The 21,366-nt window shown below is 43.1% G+C and overlaps 1 protein-coding gene across 4 annotated transcripts in view; it reads left to right on the top strand.

The window, feature by feature from the left end:
• HOPX (HOP homeobox) overlaps positions 1–21,014 on the top strand; it is a 31,668-nt gene extending 10,654 nt beyond the window's left edge. Inside the window, exons 1-3 of one of the 4 annotated variants that reach the window (XM_018049491.1) lie at positions 11,492–11,998; positions 12,454–12,610; positions 20,202–21,014. In XM_018049491.1, the coding sequence (XP_017904980.1) occupies positions 12,467–12,610; positions 20,202–20,279 (222 nt within the window). In that variant the 5' untranslated portion in view covers positions 11,492–11,998; positions 12,454–12,466 and the 3' untranslated portion in view covers positions 20,280–21,014. Of the gene's footprint in view, positions 1–11,491; positions 11,999–12,450; positions 12,611–20,201 lie in introns of those variants that run through there. The other 3 variants (XM_018049490.1, XM_005681640.3, XM_005681641.3) reach the window with 3 other exon arrangements.

Raw genomic sequence — 21,366 nt, 5'->3', positions numbered from 1 at the left:
CAGAATTTAAAAAGAGAAACGATCTCAGAGGTCATCTGACCCAATAACTTCACTTTTTCTGGCTGAAGAAATAATCATAACACTCTTAGAAATGTGTATGTTATTTTACAGCTTTCTAAGTTGTCTCATGAACATAACATTCAGCAATTTCACTGGATCACAACCAGAGTAAATAGGCAGGAAGGGAAGTTTTTATTCACATTTTACAGAGAAGAGAACTAAATTTCAAATAAGTTAAAAAAGAAGAAATCCCCAAACTGAAAAAAACAAACCTCAGCCAAGATAGAGGCATTAAAGTCAAAATCAGCTCTGACTTCTTGCTCAATGATCTTTCCATTATTCAATACGAGTTTAGTATTTTCACTCATTAATGAGGATTTAACATGTATCCCCTACATATAATTCATCTGTTAAAGAAACACAAACATTCTCTCTTTCAAGAGAACTTTATTTCTGCTTCTCTTTCCCTTCCCACCTACAAAGAGCTCTGGCCAGCAACTAAACTGTTCTTGTCTGACAGCGCCACTTAGGGACTGGCTAAAAGGATGCGGAGGAGAGGACCATGCAAAGTAACCTCTGGCTTTTTCTTTACCATTCACATCATTAATCGTATCTCAGATGACCTGCTTTTCACATCAATCCTTCTCAACATTCCCCTTTTCTTCTTCTTCCTCTTTCCCCCTCCTTAGTTCATCTAGGACACACAGACAAAATGCAGTTCTAATTACTATGCCTTCATATCAAGACAAAGATAAGCCATGATTTTTGAAAATAAAGTTCGATCAACATGTGTTTGATCATAAGCCTTCATACACACCCAGCAAAGTGTCAGGGACTATTCTGCATACTTCACATGCATCAAAGTTGTGCTATAAGCATCTAATATTCTCAAAACTTTCCCTGCCAAACCCCTTTCATATCTGCACCAAAACCTCGTCTCTCTCAAGTCAAATTTTAATTAACATTCCTTTTTCTTAAGCATTGCTTTCAAAATAAAGAAATGATTTCTTATTAAATTTCACTAGGATAATTTATCAGGATTATTTTCTATTCTTTTCCAGTTATGAATTATATAGCATTTCAGTTACATTCCCCTTTGTGGGTTAGCCTGGGATTCTATCTACTATAATTATAATACTATAGTTTATAGTGTTATTTCTAGAGAAAAATTTCTGAATTCATAACAATCATAGTGGAAATGAACCTTTGAAAAGCAACCTGCTTACAAAATGGAGATCTCCTCTAGGATGATTGTGGAAATGGGATTGCCCTCTTTCATTTGCCCATCTATTTCTAAGGAGGTATAGACTGAGTACTCCACTTATTTCACAAAAGGAGTCTAAGGTTTTATTATTGATTTTCACTGTTTTCCCATGTTTCCACATACAAATCTTTGGATTAGAACATGAGTTGGGCTATCAGTGGAAAGAACTCAGTGTTCAGGCAAAGAATTTTATGTCCAAAGTTAATTAATGATTAATTCACTGCTGGAAGTCATTCACTCCCAACAGTTTTTCACAATATCTTGCTATTTTCTGCAAATGGCTATAGAAGGTCTGGACTGCTGAAGGATTTGTTCCAACAATAGTCTTAGGAAGTTCCTTAATCAAGTCAACGAAACTGCATACATGTAGGGGTTAAAATAGCAGCAATACTCACTAAGATCCAGCTGATCTGGTTGGAGCCAACCCATCTGACCCATTCTGTCAGATGCTGTAACTCTTTCTCATTTGTATACTATATTATTCATAGAATGTCATCTTTCAAGTACATCTGTACTAATTAAAGAAGAGTATGTGTGGGGGGGAAAGAAGCTAGCCTGACTGGTGGTGCTGCTGCTATTAACTGAAATCACAACTAATCCATTTAGCTGGGTCAGAGTCATGTCTGGTCACCAGGGTTGAGAAACATGTCACAGGGAGGAAGCGCTGCTCTCAGACCAGCCCCACCCCACAGAAGCTAGAGCAGACAGGGGACACAGCCCACTCCTGTCCCAGGAGCACTACTTACTGCCCCCCTTCCCGCAACCACCTATCAGGGTGCTTCTATCTACCTAGATACTTGGTACACAGAGGAAAGGCTGTGTGATGGTTAAAAACATGGATGCAGAAATTACACTTTCTGGGTTTTAATGCCTGCTCTGCCACTCACTTGATTTGTGACTTGGAGAAAGTTATACACATTGCCTTGGGGGAAAGTGTATAATTTCCATCAGTTTACACATGTATTAAGTGGAGACAATAAGAGTGTCTATCACATAGTGTTATTGTTCTTCTAACACTTAAAGGAGTCAATATGTCTAAGACATTTAGGACTGTGCCTGGCACATAATAATTACTCAATACATATGTTGTTGTGAGGTTTCTGTATCTGATTCAAAAATAGGAATCAGCTCTGTGTTGTTTGGGGCAGTGAGAACCAAAGGGCATTATTAGGAGGCTAGAATGTTATTTTTTCCAGTATTATGTTTTGGTTTTGAACATGGCAGGTCCTGATTGTTGAAAACACAGAGCACTGTCTTCCTAACTTTTGTCCTAAATCAAGCCATGTCAGATGCCATTGGCTACATTCAGTTCAAAAGACACACAATGAGCACGTATTAAGTGGTAGACACGCCTAATGAATGCTGAAGAAATGGAAATCTGTACGAGATGACATAAACACCAAGGAAAGCCTATAATTTGGTGGGGAAGACAAGCCCATGAACAAATTATTTCAAAATGACTTCCATTTGGTCATTATTCTCGTAGGCCAAGACAGCCTCAAAAACTCTACTCACCAATTCATGGAATAATTGTTCCTGCTTATTAACTTCCTCACTACTCAACTTCTGTCCTAGTAATGCTTTCTCATTAGTAGATGAAAGTAGAAGTTAGGGAGTGGTGGTGAGGAATGAGCAAAGAAACTAATATTTTATGGAAGATATCAATAGCTAAGTTCAAATCAATATACAATGTGTAGAACTGCTAATGAGAAAACCTGCCACCCTCATCTGGTTAGTACTGAGAAGTTCCATCTAGGAATATCTCTAAAGATGGAGCAATATATACAGCATTTGATTTTTTTTTTTTTTCAAAAAAAGGTTCTGATTTCAACCATTGTGCATTACCATTCCAGAAAGATTAAAAAAGGGATTGAAACTCAGAAAGAATGAAACTTAAAATTCTTACCAGTTTGCTACCCAGAAGATGCCCTACGGAACTATGGTTTTTAAAAAACAATAGTACAGGACTGGGGCTTCCTAGGTAGCTCTAGTGGTGAAGAACCCTCCTGCCAATGCAGGAGACATAAGAGACGTGGGTTCTATCCCTGGGTCAGGGAAGATCCCCTGGAGGAGAGGATGACAACCCACTCAGTATTCTTGCCTGGGAAATCCCATGGACAGAGGAGCCTGGCAGGCTATAGTCCATAGGGTGGCAAAGAGTCGGACACGACTGAAGTGACTTAGCATGAACGCACGCATAAGGATTTCCCTGGTGATTCAGTGGGTAGGACTCTGCACTCCCAAAGCAGAGGACCTGGGTTCCATCCCTAGTCAGGGAACTAGATCCCACATGTTGCAACTAAAATCCCACATGCCATAAGGAAGACCTGGCACTGCCAAATAAGTTAGTTACTTTAAAAAATAGTATTTTCCATAAGCAAACACTTTACAGTTTAGAAACACTTTCCTTACAACGATATCATATGAACTTTACAACAGAGCTGTGAACTAGACTCAGGTGTGTATTATTATACCCCTTCTTTCCATGAAAGAAACGGAGGCTCAGCAAAGTGATATTTCAAACGATTAGTGCTCAAGATTTCTAATTATTTGACCTTTTGACTACATTAACTCAAGTTTCAGTTTGCTTTTAATGCTGCTGAGTTTCCTGAAATAGAGGAGCTTCTAAGGCAAGAGGAAAGCAAATCTAAAGAGGAGGACCTGGAAAGTACTAAGCTGAATTAGCAAATACACCGAACACATATAAAAGTGTACACAGGATATACAGAACTTAGAATATAGCAAGGCAGCATTTCATATGTTTAAGTCTTGGCTTAACTCCTAAGAGATACGCAACCCCAGAGCAGGGCTGAAACACTGAAAACTAAATCTGATGATACCTTCACCTAACAAAACTTTGAGAAATGAGAGGTACTTGGGGTGGTAGCATTGCTGGTGACCAGTAGGAAGGAATGAATTCAAGCACTAAGCCTTCCTGCCCCATGAGGTCAAGTGCAGCATGTTTGGGGAGAATAGAGTGTGCTTGTCATTGTGAGCTGGCAGGTGGTTCCGTGTGTGCCCATAGCTGTTACACTGGATCAGAAGTTAAGGGTTCAGATCTTACCAGACAGACTTGAACGTTTCCCCAAAATGTACTTCAAAGTGTGGAGTCAGAACAAAACTTGAAAGGGGATGATTTCATTCTCTCTGTTGCCTTGGTGTCAAGTAGATACTAGGGGTTTCCCAGGAGAGGTGAAGAATTCTACAAGAGGGTTGGGCTGTGGCAGCCACTAAGGGAATGAGGCTGGAGAGACAAGTCAGTCAGAAATGGCCTGGCTGCCCCAGTTCCAGCTCTTCACTAAAGGGAAAGACCATGACCAAAACTGGAGCTCGAAGATCCAAGTAGGTGATTTAATCATACCTTAGAGTTCCTATGACATCAAAAGAGTGCAAGGAGACTGCATTTTGGAAGTAGGCATCAATCTTGCTCATGACATCAAGAGCTGACGTTACAGCTGTGGCCAGAACAAAAAAGAGAATTCTGAGTCTTCCTCTGACACTGTAGATAAGTTAGTTAACCTTTCTTGATCACAAAACAGGATCAATTCCATTCTATTTCTAAGAGGATTGTGAGCAAAACTGAAAGAGCTAATACTAACCCGCTTTTAAACTGGAAGGCAGTACCCCCATGATCACGGTATTGCGGTTCAAACACTGAGCACATTAGTTGGTCTCACATGTTTATGTCTTATTTTAAGCCCACAGCCAAATAATCCCTTTCATTCTTCCTTCCTATCCCTACATCCTTTCTTCTTCCTTATTCAGTTGTTTTAAGTCCATCTCTGTCCTTTTGATCTGGAGACTTTGATATTTGCTTTAAGGGTGAGGGAAAAATAAATTGATACAGCTAACGCATTTTTTAAGTGCAGAGTCAAGTCCTGACTCCCGGGAGCTCTGTAGAAGGGAAGATAGAAACATTTTTAGCATTATACAGACAAAAGGTCTGCTGTAATTAGTTTTCCATCCATCTTTCCTATTGTTCTTGGTGACCAGTGGAAATAACGAGCTAGCCTGCAGACAGTCTAAACTCTCCAAAAATACCTCAAATCTCCTTCTGAGCTCCAGCAGGAAACACTCTTTTACACACTAAATAGTAAATGTATGGAAACTTTTAGCGTCAAGAAGTTAAGCAGGATGGAAACATAAACAGCTTCAAGAAGGTTTAGATATTATTCATGGATGAAAAAAAAAATCTAACCATTTTGGAAAAAAAAAGTTTGACAGTACAAGTCTTGATGAGAATGTAGAGAAAAGGAAATGCTATTCATTGCTGGTAGTAGTACAGTTTTTCTTTTTTCCATTTGCAGTTTTTTAAAACTAATCTTTATTGGAGTGTTGCTCCTTTATAATGTTGTTAGTTTCTACTGTACAACAAAGTGAGTCAGCTATACATATATATCTCCCCCTCTTTTGGGGATTTTCTTCCCATTTAGGTTACCAGAGAGCATTGAGTCCCCTGTGCTATATTAGTCCCCTGTTCTTGTAGTTATCTATTTTATACACAATATCAATAGTGTATGTATGAGGAGTATAGTATAGTTTTGTTTAACAATTTTGGAAAAGAAGTTGGTATAATGCTGTAAAGCTACTAGTCACATGCCTTACGACCAGTTCCACTCCTAGAAAAATCTTCCTAAAAGTGCTTCAGAGGATATATACAAAAGTGTTCAGAGACACAGTGTTCATAATAGCAAAACACTGGAGACAACCCAAATATCCACCAACAGGAAAAGACATAAATACATTGTAGTATGTTCACTAAATGGAAACAACTGAATATAAATAAACTTCTCTACATGTTGAGATATGAATGAATCTTGAAAACATGTTGATGGATAAAGCAATCTACGGAAGAATTATATATAGTGTGATATTGTTTTTATAGATCTCAAAAACATAAAAACTTTCAGAAAGCTCTTTTAGGGATGCATACACATGTGATAGAACTAATTTTTCCACAATATTGTAAAGTAATTAGCCTCAAATTAAAATAAGTAAATTAATTTTAAAAATTAAAAATAAATAAAAATAAAAGACTAATTTTTAAAGAAAAATACTAAATCTAATTTCAAGGTAATAAATATTAAAAAAGAGAAAAATATAAAAAAGAAAAAATTTAGGTCATCTGTTTCCCACAGTCTAGATATAAACACTGTTAATATTTTGTTGTATTTTCCTCTGTTTTTTTTTAACAAGTAAAATTGTAATCAATATAGCATTAAAAAGTCTTTTCCTCTTTAGATTTGGAACCTTGTTTATCTGAAGACAGCAATGATGCTATGTGTGTAGGTGTATTCATAACCTAATGTTCAGTTTTAAGTTGTATTCTATAAATTGTCTATATAAATAATAACTTAAACTTGAGCATTTCCTGCATTGGAAAATTCAAAAATGTATAGAATCGTTTGTCAAGGTTGGCAAATCTCTTCCACTGTAATCTTTGGTTTCTAAATCAATTATGGAAATTTGTATGGTCATAAGGTAGAAGGAATTTTCCTTATGATGCTCTGCTTTCTTACATTCTAATCTTGGAGTTCCCTGGTGTCACAGTGGTTAAGAATCTGCCTGCCGATGCAGGGGACACAGATTGGATCCCTGGTCTGGGAAGATTCTACACGCCGTGGAGCAGCTAACCCCATGGGCCACAACTCCTGAGTCCGGGCTCTAGAGCCTGTGCTCCGGAACAAGTGAAACCACTGCAAGGAGAAGCCCGTGCTCCGCAACAAAGAGTAGCTCGTGTTCACCACAGCTAGAGAAAGCCCGTGCAAGGCAAAGAAGACCCAGCACAGCCAAAAATAAATTAAAAAAAAAATTCTAATCTCAACACAAGAATGTGTTTTTCTACGAGCGAGGGGATATATGCATAAACTTAGTCATGCAGCAGAAAGTTAACACAACATTGTAGAGCAATTGCACTCCAATTTAAAAAAAGAAAAAACTTCAAAGAAAACAGAATTTTTTTTAAGATTTATTTTATTTTTGGACTGCGGTGGGTTTTTTGCTGCTGCATGAAGGCTTTCTCAGTCGAGGTGAGCAGGGGCCACCCTTCATTGTGTGCTCTGACTTCTCATTTCGGTGGCTTGTCTTTTCATCGCGGTGGCTTGTCTTGCTGCACGGGCTCAGTAGTTGTGGCGCACGGGCTTAGTTGCTCCTCGGCACGTGGGATCTCCGATTCTTAACCACTGAATCACCAGGGAAGCCCAAGAATATGTTCTATTTGAAAAAGATTTTTAAAGGGTTTTATATTATTTCTGAATTTTTCAAAGCATAGTGAAATTTCTCTTAATAATTCATAATATTAAAGACATTTTCCACATTCCTGACCATATATATGAAAGGTAAATAGTGTAATGTCTAAATTTCTTCTCCAATGTATATTTTTAGAAGTTTATTCCTTTAAAACTACCTCAACCTACTGTCTGCTTAAGTGTTGAGATGATATACAGCAGCAGAGTTAGAAGATACTTTAAAGCATCTTTACAGTATAAGAAATGCTGCTAAGTCGCTTCAGTTGTGTCCGACTCTGTGTGACCCCATAGATGGCAGCCCACGAGGCTCTCCCGTCCCTGGGATTCTCCAGGCAAGAACAGTGGAGTGGGTTGCCATTTCCTTCTCCAATGCATGAAAGTGAAAAGTGAAAGTGAAGTCGCTCAGTTGTGTCCGACTTTAAGTGACCCCATGGACTGCAGCCCACCAGGCTCCTCCGCCCATGGGATTTTCCAGGCAAGAGTACTGGAGTGGGGTGCCATCGCCTTCTCCGAGTATAAGAAATAAGAGGTCCTAACTGTTTATAGTTGATTTTAACAATTAAGTTGTAAAATCTTGTGAGAGCCAAAATATTCTTTGTGTTTCTACCATGCTGGCTTCCTACAGTGTGGTTTTGGTTCAGGAGGTCTGTAGTGGTCCTGGACATTTCTACAGGTGATTATAAGGCCCAGCAGGCATGAGAACTACTGTTCTAAGCTTAAAGACATTAACCACCAGGTTCATATTTGAAGAACAAACAAAAACAAAAAAAGTCCTTTCCTTTAACATAGCCTTGTGTTAGCCTGAGGAAGCAGATCAATATTCTACTCCTATGTGTCAATTTCTGAGAGACACTGACAGCCTGGGTGATTCCCCCTGACACTCCATCCAGAGTAGCTCAGTAAGTGATGAGGGAGAAAGCTCTGCTTCCAAAGACCCAGCACCTTCCTTGGAGAAATGGTGGCATGTTATTTTTTTCACTTAAGAAAATACAGAATGGTTCAAGAGCTCGTTGCTTCCAGAAAGTCCACAGTGAACATAAAGGAGACACAAGCTAAAGTAAATTGGGAGATGACCCTAAAGAATGATCCATCTGCTTTCTTTGTTTCATCAGTTCACCATGGGATGGTTTATTGAGAGTATCTGCCGCTGATCACTTTTGTTTTTTAAATGTATTTATTTGACTGTACTGGGTCTTCGTTGTGGCTTATGGGATCTAGTTCCCCGACCAGGAATTGAACCCAGGGCCCTTGCATTGGGAGCAAGGATTCTCTGCCACTGGACCACCAGAAAAGTCCAGGAAGTCCCTCCCATGCCACTGATAACCTTTTTCTCTTAGTTTGGTATTTTCGGCATTACAGAGATATCAGAATGGCTGGGAGGGGGAGGAGAAGATGGTAAATGTGAGCCCAGAGAGATTTCTGCAGGTCCCAGCTAGTAGCACCTTCCATGAGGTGGTTCATATAGGTAGATGCTTTCAAAAAAATAAAATAAAATAAATGACTATAGGATTAAGGGTGGAGAAGGCAATGGCACTCCACTCCAGTACTCTTGCCTGGAAAATCCCATGGATGGAGGAGCCTGGTAGGCTGCAGTCCAAGGGGTCGCTAAGAGTCGGACACGACTGAGCGACTTCACTTTCACTTTTCTCTTTCATGCATTGGAGAAGGAAATGGCAGCCTACTCCCGTGTTCTTGCCTGGAGAATCCCAGGGACAGGGGAGCCTGGTGGGCTGCCATCTATGGGGTCGCACAGAGTCAGACACGACTGAAGTGACTTAGCAATAGCAATAGGATTAAGGGACAAAGGTAAAGCTATAAGATTGGCACAAATGTCTATCCAGGCATTGACATTTACAAAAGAGCCAGCAGTTTTCATTTAACCTCTTGAAAAAGTTTATGCATTGTCTTCTTGCAACCACAAAAGAAAACACAACCACAGGACTCTTTGAATGTTTCATAAGATATTAATAACCACAACAATGATACAACTTGTGCTCAGAGTAAAGTTTAAGAAGCTTTAAAATATTTTTAGTTCCTTTCATCTGACATTGTTTAGACTACCTTCAGAGATGTTTTTCAACAGTTTCCTTACTGGAAAGAGTTGAGAAGTTTTATAAGGCCAAGGTTACTAGGGTGATGTGATTTATAAATTTGCTTTGAAAGAAAGAGAGGGAAAGAAGAAATGGAGGAGCAGCAGCAAACACATGTTAACCAAAGATAACTGAAGCAACAGAGACTGAGTTTTGTGGAGAAATAAAAGGTAGATATCTCTGTTGTGGTTAGATCTTCTATCCTCGTTTCTAGAAATCAAGTTTGTTTGGTGTATGTTAGAGAAGTAGGTACTTTCTAATGGTCCTCCCATAGCAAGCAACCAAGTCCAATGCCCTTAGTCAAATAACTCAAGGAGAACTTTAAAGCCAAGTGGACCTATCCATAAAACTTCATATGAAGTCCTGTAACAGGGAGCCACAAAATTATCAGAGAAAATGCACCTGATTAAGAATGTGTCACCTTTGAATCATGTAATAATGGTTAAGAAACAAAAAGAGGGAAAGAAGTACAAGAGGAACAGTCCTTGAATCTGAGTTCAGTTTATAAATGTGTGCATTTGATGAACACTTCTGAAAGACTGGGGATTCTACAAAGAAGCAGCAAAAATTTTCCTGGAAGAGCCACCGTAACTGTGTCACTGGAAATAGTTGGGCTCTTTCTAGGGCAAGGAATAAAATCAGAGGCAGGAGTTTCCTCTTGCCTGTGTTTTCTTTTTTCTTTTTATTTTCCAGGCAAAATGAGCAGTGGTGGGTGTTTCCAGTGGTCAGGTTTGGCTGGAGTTGGTATCCTATGAGGTCAGTCAGTGCCCATTCAAAATAGCAACAAGCCCCTGCCTGATTTTTTCTGCCAAACTAAAGACAGGATGGCCTGTTGAGAAGGGTCTAGAAGAGCACAGTACTGAAACAGAAGCAAAGGCTTTCCATTCTAGGATGCTGGGCATCAAGGTTCTTTCCAGCTTTGAAGCTTTGTGTCAAAGAAAGAGAGGGACAGGTACCAACAGGAGAAGAGGCATTTACGACCTGGCTTAACCTCATCCTGCCTCACCACTGGGACAGGCATCACTGGGACAGATTTTAAAGTTGGGGAGCACAGAACTGCCTAAAAACACCGAGATTTCACTATGACCCAACAACTGGTTTGACCCCAGGCTCTCTCACAGTAGAATGATTTCTTGTCTCACCAGAAACCCTCTTCAAGTGACCAAGAGGAGAGCGAAAAACATTTAGGGAGCCCAGGATGCAGGTCACAATATAAAAGTTTATCACAGCCTCGGGGACATTATGCAGGCAGGTCAGTGGAGTGTGGCTCACCCCAGGTACAAACTACATCAAAATCCACTCAGGATTGTGCTGGCTGATTTTGCAATTGTTTGTTAAAACAAACCAAGGTGTTTCCCACACATGTGCTTATCTTTTACTGTCAGAGATGGCAAGTCCTGACCTGTCTGTCCCAAGTCCTCAGCCAAGAACTTGAACACTCTGACTTCCTAAATCTCAATACATTTTAAACTGGGGGAAGGGGATGGGTGCACATCTGCCATTTTTTAGCCCCATTTCAGAGGCTACTTAGGTATGAGATATGCAGCAGGAAGTCATGTTGCCTCAAATTTGCTAGAACAATCCATACTGCTATTGCTGCAGTTGTGTCCGACTTTGTGACCGCATGGACTGCAGCCTACCAGGCTCCTCTGACCCTGGGATTCTCCAGACAAGAATACTTGAGTGGGTTGCCATGCCCTCCTCCAGGGGATCTTCCCTGAACCAGGGATTGAACCGCCATCTCTATGTCTCCGGTATTGGCAGGTGGTTCTTCACCATTAACGTCACCTGAGAAGCCCCTGCTAGAGCACGGTTTGGCTCTAAAGTAAGGAAATATAAACGACCTTGAAGCTGGTCAAAGACATGTTCTCTTGATTTTGCAGTTATTTTTAATGCAATCACAGGGGATGTCGGATTAAAAAGACAGTTGCTGTAGATCCTTCTCAGCTGGATTTGGGCTCTGTCTTGGAAATCCTCATCTAGAGAGGCTCATAGTGAAGTGGACTCTACTGCACCCTGCCGGAACCATGTCCAGGCCACGCTGGGCCATGAAGAGCCGGTTGACAGGAAGATTCCTACTCACAGCTTTAGTTCGAAAAACCTGGGGTAGAGGGATGAAGGAGGTTGCAGATTGCAGGGTGACTCACACAAGCCCTCAGGTGGAAATTTCTCCTGCTTCTCAGTCCCTGGCCCTGGGAAGTGCAGGGTGAAGCGCTGCGGACCTATCTCCACCTCTGTAAAAGGCAGAGATTAAAAGCGCCGCCCCCATTTCCCCGACTATGAAAAGTAACTTCTGTCCTCTGGGTCATTTCTCTGAAGGAGGTGTGGGGTGTACCGCCCTCCCTGGAGAGGCTGCAAAGTGCTAAACCGCTTTAGAGGCAGCAGGGCTTGCAAGGGTGAGGCGTCCCGCCGTGGAACCGGGCTGCCAGCCCAGCGATCCGTCAGGACTGTCCCCAGGGCAGCTCCCTCTGCCCGGAGGAAGCGTTTGAAGGCGGTTTTTCCAAAATCACCGCCGCTCTTCCTCCACTCCTTCCTTAGAGCCTCAAGGCCGGGAGGGCGCGGCCGCCTCCTCCTCCCACTGCCTTAGAGCAAGGCGCCCGGGGAAACCTGTTGTAAAAATTGGGGTCAGGAGGGAGGCCCAAGGACGCGCAGGTCTACGGGGGGATCCCCTAGGCGGGCCCCCGGAAGGGCCCCGCGCAGGCTCCCGGCACAGCCTGCAGCGCGGGACACCCGCGCGCCGTGCCACCGCGGGCGGGGGCAGCCCGGCGGGCTGAGGGCGCCCGGATCGCCGTTCCTCCCTGCGCTCTGCCCACGGCCTCGCTCATCACCGCCGCTTCTCCCTCTCCAGCAGCCGTGCCGGGACCATGTCGACCGAGACCGCGAGCGGCCCCACTGAGGACCAGGTGGAGATCCTGGAGTACAACTTCAACAAGGTCAACAAGCACCCGGACCCCACCACGCTGTGCCTGATCGCGGCGGAGGCAGGCCTTTCAGAGGAGGAGACCCAGGTAAGCCCCGGCGCGCGCCCCGCGCGCCCACACTCCCGCCCCTCGGGACAGCCTCGATCTCGAGAAGGTGAGGGCCTCCCTCACCCTCGGCTCCCGCCTGGCCCTCTTCCCCCGGATCTATCCGCGTTTCTGCCCGCACCCCGGGAGCCCAGACCTGCATCGCTTCCACCGCAGCATCCCTGCTTCTCGGCTCCACCCGCGCCGGGTCTGCCCTGCACCCCAGCCGAGTGGCTCCCGCAGGAGCTGCTCCCACGCCCGCCTTCCTGTCTGTTTGATTTTCCTCTCTCCCCTACAGCCAGAGAAAGCACTCTCTCCTCCCGCCGGGCTGGGAGCCGCGTCAATGGGCCCACTTTTGTCTCGCTTTCCCGGGTTCAGTTTCCCCTTTGGGCTCTGAGCGAAATCTTCCGGAGAGGTGCGGTGTGCGCCCACTGAGCCCAGCGTCCACAAATCTGTTCCCAGTGGGAATGTCAGAGCTGGACGAGATCCTAGTGATAAGCTATAAATTTAGTCCTCGGGGTTGGTAAACGAGGAAACAGGTTCAGAGGGAGGGAATTGTCATGATGGCCCAGGTCGTTATGCATCCTCTTTCCACCACATCTCGCTGCAGCTTCCGCTCAGCTGCAGAGCTAAAATTGAAGGGAGTCAGGGAGATGTGGTTCCGATTTTTAAAAATTCCGCGGCCCTAGGAGATCTAGGATCTTCTTTTTCTGGAGTTTTCTGACAAGGTAGACATCTAACATTACAACTGAAGGGAGTGAAGAAAGATGTCACTGTAAGTGCGTTGATTTATTTATCTATTTTAAAAGCTTCTGTATTATCCTGAAAATCGTTTAGGACAGAGAATGTAACACTGCCCAGGATTTTAACCACTAGGAGCTGGCTTGAAGGAGTACTGGCTCCTTCAACCGACTTTTTTTTTTTAATCCCTGCCTAAACTCTGACTTCTATTTTCCCTTTGGTCATGGAAAGACAATTAGTTATGCCTGATAATATCACTTGGAACTCCTCTAGCATCTCTCCCATGGGAACCCAAAGCACTTCACACCACTCATCACAAGTCTAAAGCAGAGACTTTCTTAATCTTCCCATTTTATAGACCAGGGCATCAGACATTTTGTTCTCTCCTCACCATGAATCATTCTTAGATGAAGCTTAAGAGCTTATAATGGGTGCTTCAATGGATCCTAGAATCAAGACCCCAAGATACATCTTGGATCCCAAGTCCAAAATGATTTTTACTAACTAAGCCTTTGAACGTGGTGGGCTATAGTCCATGGGGTTGCAAAGAGTCGGACACGACTGAGCGACTAACACTTTTGAAGAATTTGCCTGTAGGAGATCCTCCCATTTCTAGGTCAAACAGAACGTCAAACATATCTTTTTAGAGAAGGAAACAGCTGTCTGGCTAACCAGAACCAGAACTTAATAGAAGGTAATTTAGTGATTTAGTGTAACCCAAGTCTAACAGCTCAAGTTTCTGTGAACCACCCCCTCTTTCCCCAGGAGGCAGCCTGCTGAACTTCTGTCATTTAAAGTCCCACGCTATATTTAGAAAAGAGGAGTGATCACAGAGACAGTAACTCAACTTCTTAAAAAGAAAGCTGTGGATTCACTGTGGGCTCTGTGAAAGTGTTAGTCACTCAGTTATGTCCAAGCTGCTCTGTTTGTGGGATTTTCCAGACAAGAATACTGGAGTGGGTCACCATTCCCTTCTCCAGGGGATCTTCCCCACCCAGGGATTGAACCTGAGTCTCCCACATTACAGGCAGATTCTTTATCATCTGAGTCAGATTCTCCCTTGGCAAGTTACTGTCATTCCCTTACCGGTAAAGCAGAATGATTACGTTGACCTTTATGAGAGATGATACTTGCCACCTATTGTTCCAGGTATTCTCCAAGTATTAAATCCTTTATTTTCCACAACAATGCTGTGAAGTAGGTGCTTTTGGCCCCATTGCACAGATAAGGGAATTGATTTACAGAAAGGTTAAATAATTTGCTTAAGGCCACAGCTAGGAGGTGGCAGAGCTGGGATCTGTGCCCTGGCAGTCTGGCCCCCTGGCCCGGATGCTTAAACACCGTGCTGTTTTGTCTCCACAGAAAAGAAATGGAAACAACTGGATGGGATGGGAGGAAAGGACTGAAGATTCAATTTATGTTCTCTTTCTTCCTAAAAAAAAAAAAAACTATACCATAAATGACAGTCATCTCAGGCCACATTCAGTCTTTCCTCAGGATACACCTTATATGAGAGAATTGCACTGAAATCAGGTTTGAGGCAGGAAGAAAGAGAGAGCACCCTTCTGTAATCAAGGTCAGCCAGTTCAGACCCCTGCACAGCAGTTTCCTCCACCCTCTCAGGCATCCCTTCTCCCATCTCACCTCTTCTCCCACCCTCAAATGGGCAAATGGTCGACCCAGCTCTGAAGTGAGCCTTCGCGGGGATGAGTCAGCCTCATAGCAGGGCCCTTTGCTTCCTTTTCCTGCCACAAGGCCAACACCTTCTTCCTCCCCGACATTGCCACAGCTTGGCTTTACCCCTCTGTCTTCCAGCACCAACCACAAGGAAGCATCTGAGACCCCAGAGCTCAGAGAGAGGAGAAATTGAGCAATTTCAGAGGAAGAGGCTTCCTAGGTGACCCTCTGTCCTCTCTTATCATATTGGATCTCATCTTCCAACTTCCCATCCTCCCCACCAACCCGCCATCCCCTTAACCCCTTGCCAGCCGTCCCACCCCCAATGTGGACTGGTGGGTGGGAACGGTTTCCCTGGAGGGACCCTGTAAATAACTGCTGGAGACCAGGGTGTGCCCAGCCTGCATATAAGCAGTGTCTCCTATCAATGCTTTCTCTGTTTCTTTTCTTTATTAATGTTATCTTTTTCCATAAGAAAAGGTTGTCAAAGCCAAGATAATATTTATTTCACATGCTTGCTCTCTTTATGCCTAATACCACCCACCTCCAGAATTGGATTCATATTCTTTTTCCTGGAACAAGGAATACTAGGAAAAGAAAAATAAGCATGCTATGCTACTGTGAGATATTAACAGTTTACTCAAGCTGATTCACACTGCTGATACTTTGGCAAAAGTAAGAGGGACTAAAAGGTTAAACTGTTCCCTGACTGGGGACTTTGACCCCTTTGTAACTGTCCCACTGTAGGACAGTGTTCTCTACTTGCAGGGGATGCCAACAGGAACCCAGCATGAGGTGAAGGATGCTCTAATGTAAATTACTTTTTAAGGTGCATTTGCTGGGATCCTTGTTATCCAGCTGTGTCTAACTCTTTGCGATCCCGTGCACTGCAGCACACCAGGCTTCCCTGTCCTTCACTAGGTCCCAAAGTTTGAGCAAACTCCTGTCCATTGAGTCCATGATGCTGTCCAACCATCTCATCCTCTGCTGTGCCCTTCTCCTTCTGCCTTCAATCTTTCCCAACATCAGGGTCTTTTCTAATGGGTCAGTTCTTTGCATCAGAATGCCAAAGTATTGGAGCTTCAGCTTCAGTCCCAGAATGGATTTTTTTCTCATGACAGTAATTAGATTTCCCTTATATTTAAATTAGATAAACTTTACAGAGTCTCAACCCCTGTGTCTTTTATTATTTTGAAGTCAGTGTGAGAAGGGGCTGGGAAAGCTCTCATCAGCCCCTTGGGAGGTTAGGATGATCTGCCGTTTTCTATTATCACTGATTCAACCCCCGTGTAGTTGGCATTGGTTCTTAGATTGGTTTCCAGAATTTTTATCTCCTCTTAATATCCTGGGATTCTTCCCAGAACCCTGGTTTTAGTTGTTAGATGTTTCATCAGTGGAAAAAGACCTCTAAAGGTCTCTTCCTAAAAAGAATGAAATGTTAGTTACTGGAGAAAAGGACAAGAACAGTGTTATTTTGCCTCAACCCCTCCGCATCACAGGGTCTAATTATCATCTGTCCCCTTGGAGTAAATAAATCTCCATCAATGGGTGAGGCTAATGAGGGCATCCATTTATAACTAAGAAAGGGATGAATGTCTTTCCCAGGGGATGACCGACCAAAACAAAGAAGAGAAGGAGAAAAGCCAGGTGGAAAATTAGTCTCGACATGAGTGAGATGTGATAAGATTCTGCTCTGAAGGTGAAAAAAAGCAAGCAAGGTGTTTAACGGTTTTTGTTGGAGAGCAGCTGGTTTGCTAAATTATTATACATGTGTGTGATTTAAAATGTATATCTTCAGAAAATCAGTTCAGTTCAGTTCAGTCGCTCAAAAAATAGCTGAGCTTTTCTTAAGCCTCCCCGCATTCCCCAATGCTAGGGTTCAATTTATTAAGCATTCGGATGCCAACTCACCGATTCACAAATGTGGTCATTGCTGAAGTTATTTTCAGTAACTGTATATTAATATTCTGCTTCATTACTCATGTAAGAATTGGCTCTTCTGAATGAGTCCAGCTCAATCATTTTGTCCTAAATGAATCCTGATAGAAAATGAGCCTTTCTCCCTCCAAGTTTTAATTAGTTGGTCTGTAAAACTCTGCTGCTTATTCAGCTCTAGTAACTGGAAATTCTGTTGAATCAGACCTTGTAGCCTCAAAATCCCTGCAGAGGCACCTCATTAATGAAACTGGAACCATGCTGCTCTCACACCAGATTCCAGAGTTAGCTAAATACACACATGGATCCCCGAAGCAAATATGCCCATCTTTAGCAGTAGAACATTGGCTGAAGTGTGAAGTGTTAGTCACTCAACTGTGTCTGACTCCTTTTGAACCTGTGGACTGCAGCCCACCAAGCTTCTCTGCCCATGGAGTTTTCCAGGCAAGAGTACTGGAGTGTATAGCCATTGCCTTCTCTAGGGGATCTTCCCTACCCAGGGATTGAACCCGGGTCTCCAGCACTGCAGGCAGGTTCTTTACCATCTGTGCCACCAGGGAAGCCCAGAACATTGGTTAAAGCTACCAAAAACACGTGAGTTCTCTATTCTCCTTAAGGAGGGAGACCCCTCAGAGCGAAATACTGCATCCAGAAAGCAACCTCTAAGAGAAGGTTTCCCTAAGAGCAATCTGCTGCCACTGGTTTTCAATTCTTTTCTCTGCTGCCACATCAACAGTACAAAGGTGTATAAGACCACTGATCTCAGTGGCTGTGTAATGGACTTTAATGTGTAAACTCTGTTGAACAGTTAGTGCGAAGTATAGGCGTGGTCCCTTGCTGTTCAGCCAGCTGAGCCTTGGTGCAGACCCTAGACCATCCTGTTTCCTCGCTTCCTAGCTCTCAGGCCTTGAGACACAGAAGCACTCCTTCCCCTGTGGTCCTTGCTCTTTCTTCTCATCTGGGGTGTATGCTGAAGTGCCCTTTGATTCCCTAGATCTCTGTAGAGATGAGGTCTTCCCCAGCGTGGCCCTGGAGCCCACCCTGTTTGTTGGGAGGCTGTGCTAAGTCAGAGACGTCTAGGTGTCACCACACAATCTCCACACCATCTCCATCAGCACATCCCAGGTCTGGCATCCATCCCACAGCTGTGTTCTTTCTCTCTGCTTCCTTTCTGTCCCCTCATCTATTGGCCCCTAGAATAGGTACATTGAAAGTTTATTTTATCTTTTAATATTTGCTCATTTATTTGGCTGTATTGGGGCTTAGTTGCAATGCACAGACCCTCTAGTTGCCGTGCCTGGGCTCAGTTGCTCCCAGGCATGAGGGATCTTAGTTCCCTGACCAGGGATTGAATCTGCACGCCATGCATTGCAAGGTGGATTCTTAGCCACCAGACTCCCAGGGAAGTTCTAGGATAGGTAAATGTTAGAAACCCTAACCAGGACAATAGAAACTCCCTAAGCTTCCCTCTTCACTTATAGTTGAGCTGACTGGTGCTCTAATGTCCTCAAGTTCTCAGAGCCAGTTGATTAGAATAGAGCTTCTTGTTGGCAGGGCCCAGGACTACAGAGCTGCCAGTGCTCACCTACTCAAGCGTTGAGGTAGAGAAAGTATGCCATGTTATGTGGAAGGTTGGGAAGCACAGGAGAATAAAGCCTAGAGGTTCCGTCCCGCCCATAGAGCCTTCTACTCTTCGTCTCCCGTGTAGATCAATGCTCGCTGCTTCTATGCCTTCACTCTTCTCTCTTCAATGTTGTTTTCTGAAAAATCCAGATCCCTCCTGGCCAACCTGCTTCATACCCCAGACTCTTCCCCAGCATGGATCTCCTCATTTCCCCTTTGCAGAATTCCCACCCCTCAGTGGTATAAATATACAAGCATGTTCAGTCGTGTCTGACTCTTTGTGACCCCATGGGCTATAGCCCCTCCAGGCTCCTCTGTCCGTGGAATTTTCCAGGCAAGAATATTGGAATGAGTTGCCATTTCTTTCTCCAATGGTATAATCTCAATGGTGTAATTATGTTGTACTTGATGCTTTTGAACTGTGGTGTTGGAGAAGACTTTTGACAGTCTCTTGGACTGCAAGGAGATCAAACCAGTCAATCCTAAATGAAATTAGTCCTGAATATTCGTTGGCCACCTGACGTGAAAAACTGACTCATCAGAAAAGACCCTGATGCTGGGAAAGATTGAAGGTGGAAGGAGAAGGGGACGACAGAGGATGAGTTGGTCGGATGGCATCACTGACTCGATGGACCTGAGTTTGAGTAAGCTCCAGAAGTTGGTGATGGACAGGGAAGCCTGGCGTGCTGCCGTCCATGGGGTCAAAAAGAGACAGAAGCAACTGAGTGACTGAACTGAACTGACTGATATGTTGTAAGGCAATTCTACAACATATGAAGAATGTTTTAGCCTTCACATAGGACCATGGCTAGAACTATCCCATCTGGGGCTTTTCTAAATCCATGGTTAGTTTTGTGAGGTATGAATATTTGGGTCACGCAAATCTAGAAGATTTTAAGTAAACTGGGAATTCTACTCTATCTTTTCTCACTGCTCAGTGGCCCTGGAGCAAGAAAGATTGGGCCAGACTACTCCATAGATTCCCCCAAAAGAAGAGCCCCAAGGCTGTCCAGTGCTTAGTTTTTCATTCATTTTATTCAACAAATTCTAATGAAGCACTGTGGATGACCAAGGCCCTTGGGATCACCCCACACTGATGAGGTAAAACAGTTATATAGATTTATCTGGGGCAACAAGGAGATGCTTTGATTTCTTTTATCATTCAACAAACATCGATTAATCTCTGTTAAGCCCTTATGCTAGGGGCTAATAGTGATAAGACGGATGCAGACTCTGCTTTCACGGCTCTTATCTTTTAGAAGGAAACGTAGACTAAAAGCAAGTGAATGCACAAGTTAATGAATTCATTACAGATATTCAACGTTCTGGGAAGGTAACCAAGTATTAAAATAGAGACTAAGGAGAGGGATAGAGAATCTACTTTAGATAAAATGGTCAGGAGAGGCTTCAGTGAGAAGGTTTTATTTAAGCATAGGAAATAGTATGTGCAAAGGTCTTGAGGCAGAAAGGTAAGTAAGTATCACAGAGAGAAGAACCAGCCCCATGGGCTCAGTTCTTACTTTCCTTTTTTACAACTGGGTCACAGAAGCTACTTTGAGAAAGGGAATGGATATTTTTCAATATGTGACAAGTAACTTTGCACATTTTCCTCCTCCAGAAATGGTTCAAGCAGCGCCTGGCCCAGTGGCGGCGGTCTGAAGGCCTACCCTCTGAGTGTAGATCCGTCACAGACTGAGGAGATGGTGGGCATTGGCACTCCCCTTCATGAAGACCATCTGCTATTTCTCTTCTCAGCTTCATTAAGCTATTTTGGTTTTTCAGTGTAGTGTTGTTATGTCCCACTGTTAGCTGTCCTGCTATTTAACACAATGTTGTATTTTTTTTTAATGTACATAACTAAAGAAGATAATAACAATCTTTCTGTGTGCAAGCACATAGGAAGCTATGTGCAGCAGCTTCTGTGTAAAGCAGAGGTGTGGCTGCAAATGGTGTGGCTGGCATTTCCTTTTGAGTCATGATAACAGATGGTGTTAAAAACCACCTAAGTTTCCTTTTGACCATCACCTCCCAATAACAATTTACTGTCAACATCCATTTCAGAATGGTCAAGGCTTCTGTTGAAAAGATAACATGACCAAGAGAAAGACGTATCTCCTTCTAATTCCACTTCCCTAATTCATTTTCCTTGTGTTTCATTTAATACATTGAGTGAGAATACAGAGGGACTTTGAGTCATGTGGATTTCATAAAGCAGTTCCTTGGATTATAGCTGAATTAACTTGGAAAGTGCTCAGGCTGGAAGTCAGAAATCCCAACTGGCAAAAATCAAATAACTAAGGGGAAAAATCCACAAAAGTCTTAAATTTCCCTTATTTAAATACATTTGTCAATTTATTTTGCTAAACAAAATGAACTGCTTTTTGTCTCTGTAATGATGTTCTAAATAAAACCTTAACATTTTGTGAAAATGCACTGAGTCCTCTGCAGATTTTTAACTGAATAATAAGCATATCAAAGGAAAGCAGAATAGCTCAGCATAAGAGCAGCCTGACAAAAGAGCTGTCATTTTCTAATCCTTGCTATTCAAAGTGTGGTCCAGGACTGGCATCATCAGCATTAGCTGCAAGCTTGTGAGAAAGAAAAGTGCAGAATCTCAACTCCAGTCCAGATCTATTGAATCAGAATCTGCATTTTCAACAAGCTCTCCAGGTGATGTACATGCACACGAAAGCTTGAGCAACACTGATCTGAAAACTCTACGGTCGATTTGCATCCATTTTCTATTATACACAGCACATGAAACAGCTTAGCGGGGTCTATAT

This window comes from Capra hircus, chromosome 6 (assembly GCF_001704415.2).
Source record: "Capra hircus breed San Clemente chromosome 6, ASM170441v1, whole genome shotgun sequence".
Lineage (NCBI taxonomy): Eukaryota > Metazoa > Chordata > Mammalia > Artiodactyla > Bovidae > Capra > Capra hircus.
The sequence above is the reverse complement of the archived record's forward strand: the minus strand, read 5'-3'. Positions and strand labels throughout refer to the sequence as shown.